At 39.3% G+C, this 2,068-nt stretch overlaps 1 protein-coding gene across 1 annotated transcript in view; it reads left to right on the top strand.

Moving 5' to 3' along the window:
* Positions 1-2,068, top strand: part of LOC104787716 (midasin-like) — a 33,947-nt gene continuing 31,879 nt past the window's right edge. Inside the window, exons 1-6 of the mRNA XM_010513326.1 lie at positions 1-408; positions 507-832; positions 1,006-1,090; positions 1,220-1,491; positions 1,582-1,764; positions 1,875-2,044. Coding sequence (XP_010511628.1) covers positions 304-408; positions 507-832; positions 1,006-1,090; positions 1,220-1,491; positions 1,582-1,764; positions 1,875-2,044 — 1,141 coding nt within the window. The 5' untranslated portion in view covers positions 1-303. The remainder of the gene's footprint in view (positions 409-506; positions 833-1,005; positions 1,091-1,219; positions 1,492-1,581; positions 1,765-1,874; positions 2,045-2,068) is intronic.

Here is a 2,068-nt window from a genome sequence, read left to right as displayed (position 1 = left end):
CCTTAAAAAGGCGCTTAGCTTAAACCCTTAAACCTGTGACTGCGCCGCGTTCTCTTCGTCCCTCATCCTCCCAATCTCTCTCCACAGCTTCCGTTCTCTCAAAACGTAAGATTTGCTTCTAAAGGTACTTCCTTTCCAGCTCTTGTGTCGATTTCAAGTTCCCATCGTCTTCGGAGGATTTGAGTGTAGGCACGATTAAACCTAAATTTTCCCCTTTGTTTTGTGTTTGTGTCAAAATTAATCCCTGGGTTGCCTAGAAACCCTACTTTTAGTGTCTGTGGTTTCATCTATTAACAGGTATCGATGGCTATTGATGGGAGTTTCAACCTTAAACTTGCCTTGGAGACTTTTTCTGAACGTTGCCCCAAGGTGGCAGCTTTTCCATTTTTCAGTTCGGTTCTCAGCAAGGTAAAGTCTTGTAATTGTTAATCAAACGTTACCCCAAGGTGGGTTTCAGTTTGTTTTGAACAATTTTTTTTTTTTTTTGTCTTTATGGGTTTGTTTAGGGAGGAGAAGTGGTGGTTAACAAAGAGGTGATTCATGCTTTGTCGGATGTGTTTCTTCACCCGGAGTGTACAATTCCGTTGGTTCATTGCTTCCTTCCTATTATAAGAAGGGTTGTAGATAAAGTGGTGGCTACTCTTCATCTAGTGGGTGATCTAAAGTCAAGCACTGACTACTCAGACGATGTGTCATCAGTTTTGGATAATGCCATGAAGGAGGGTACTAGTGTGATCGAATTTTATGTTCGGCGTGGACAAAGGTTGGAGCTTCATGAGTGTGCTTGCTTGGCCTTCAGTCGTGCACTTCATTTGAATTCGTCTTTGCTAGGGTAAGATGACTATTTACTTTATCGCCTATGTTTTTGAAGCTAGAAAGAGTATATAAGATGAGATCAGTCATGTGAACCAGCGATAAAGCTGAGAAATGTGAAAAGAAGTTACTTTGGTTTAATAAAAACAGCTCGACACTAGTCTACTAACAGAAGATTTCTTAAATTTGTAGGTCTATTCTAAATTATTTTAAGGAAGCTCCACCACCATACCAGCGAATTCTTGTGAAAGAAACAATTTATCAGTTGCACATGGAGGTATGGTTGTTATATTTTGACGTTTACTGATGTCAGAGCAACATATGTGAAGTATATGACATTGTTGTTATTCTTATCTACTCCTAGTCTTTGGCCCAGTTACATTGATTATTTTTTTCCCTGAATCAGGCTACAGCTGCGTACTTGCTTTGTCTTCGTGTATCATATCGTTTTCTCGTCATTAGACCTGAGATTTTCTCTAAGTTGTGGGATTGGTCTTGTTACCTGGACTCCATGAAACGGCTCTCAGAATGTCCTAGACAAAAAAGGCATTTCTCGGAAAAGCATCGAGACGCTTTGTGGTGTGGGATTCAAATTCTTTCTCTTGTTTTAAGATGCAGTGACAGAGTAGCTGGATGTTTTGGTTTTGAAGTGGAAGAAGCACTTTCGTGCTTGCTACGGTAATCCAGTTTTAGCTATACTCAAGATTTTTAGTTCACTTTTCGTATGAAGTTTTGTTTCTAAGGATTTATTTTCTTTGATACATTCAGCTGGGAGGAATTTTTTCAGGATATAGAAATAGAAAAGGCTGGATTATACATTCAATTGCCTACATACACAGCTGTGAAGTCTTTGCAACAATTTAACACACTTGTACCTGGGATTCACAAACGACAATCAGCAGGTTCAGAAACAAATGAGCCATTGATGAAGATTCGGAGGCTGGACACCTGGTCTGTTCTCTTTATGTTTCTTTCGAAATAAATTTCAACACTTATGCCACTTGTACTTAATGTTAATTTTCTCTTATTCGGGTTGAATTCCACCTTTCTCTTCAATTCAGGGATGTCAAATCTTTCTCTGAACCATTTGAAATCCACTCTAGGGTGGAGAAATCTTTTGAAATGGTCTCATTGGCTGTTAGTCAAAAGCGACCTGTTCTTCTGTATGGTCCCTCGGGATCTGGAAAGTCTGCCCTCATTAGGAAGTTGGCTGATGAAAGTGGTAACCATGGTATGTTATAATTTTAATATCTAC

The sequence above is a fragment of the Camelina sativa genome, chromosome 5, assembly GCF_000633955.1.
Source record: "Camelina sativa cultivar DH55 chromosome 5, Cs, whole genome shotgun sequence".
Lineage (NCBI taxonomy): Eukaryota > Viridiplantae > Streptophyta > Magnoliopsida > Brassicales > Brassicaceae > Camelina > Camelina sativa.
This window is presented reverse-complemented; position numbering and strand designations above follow the sequence as displayed.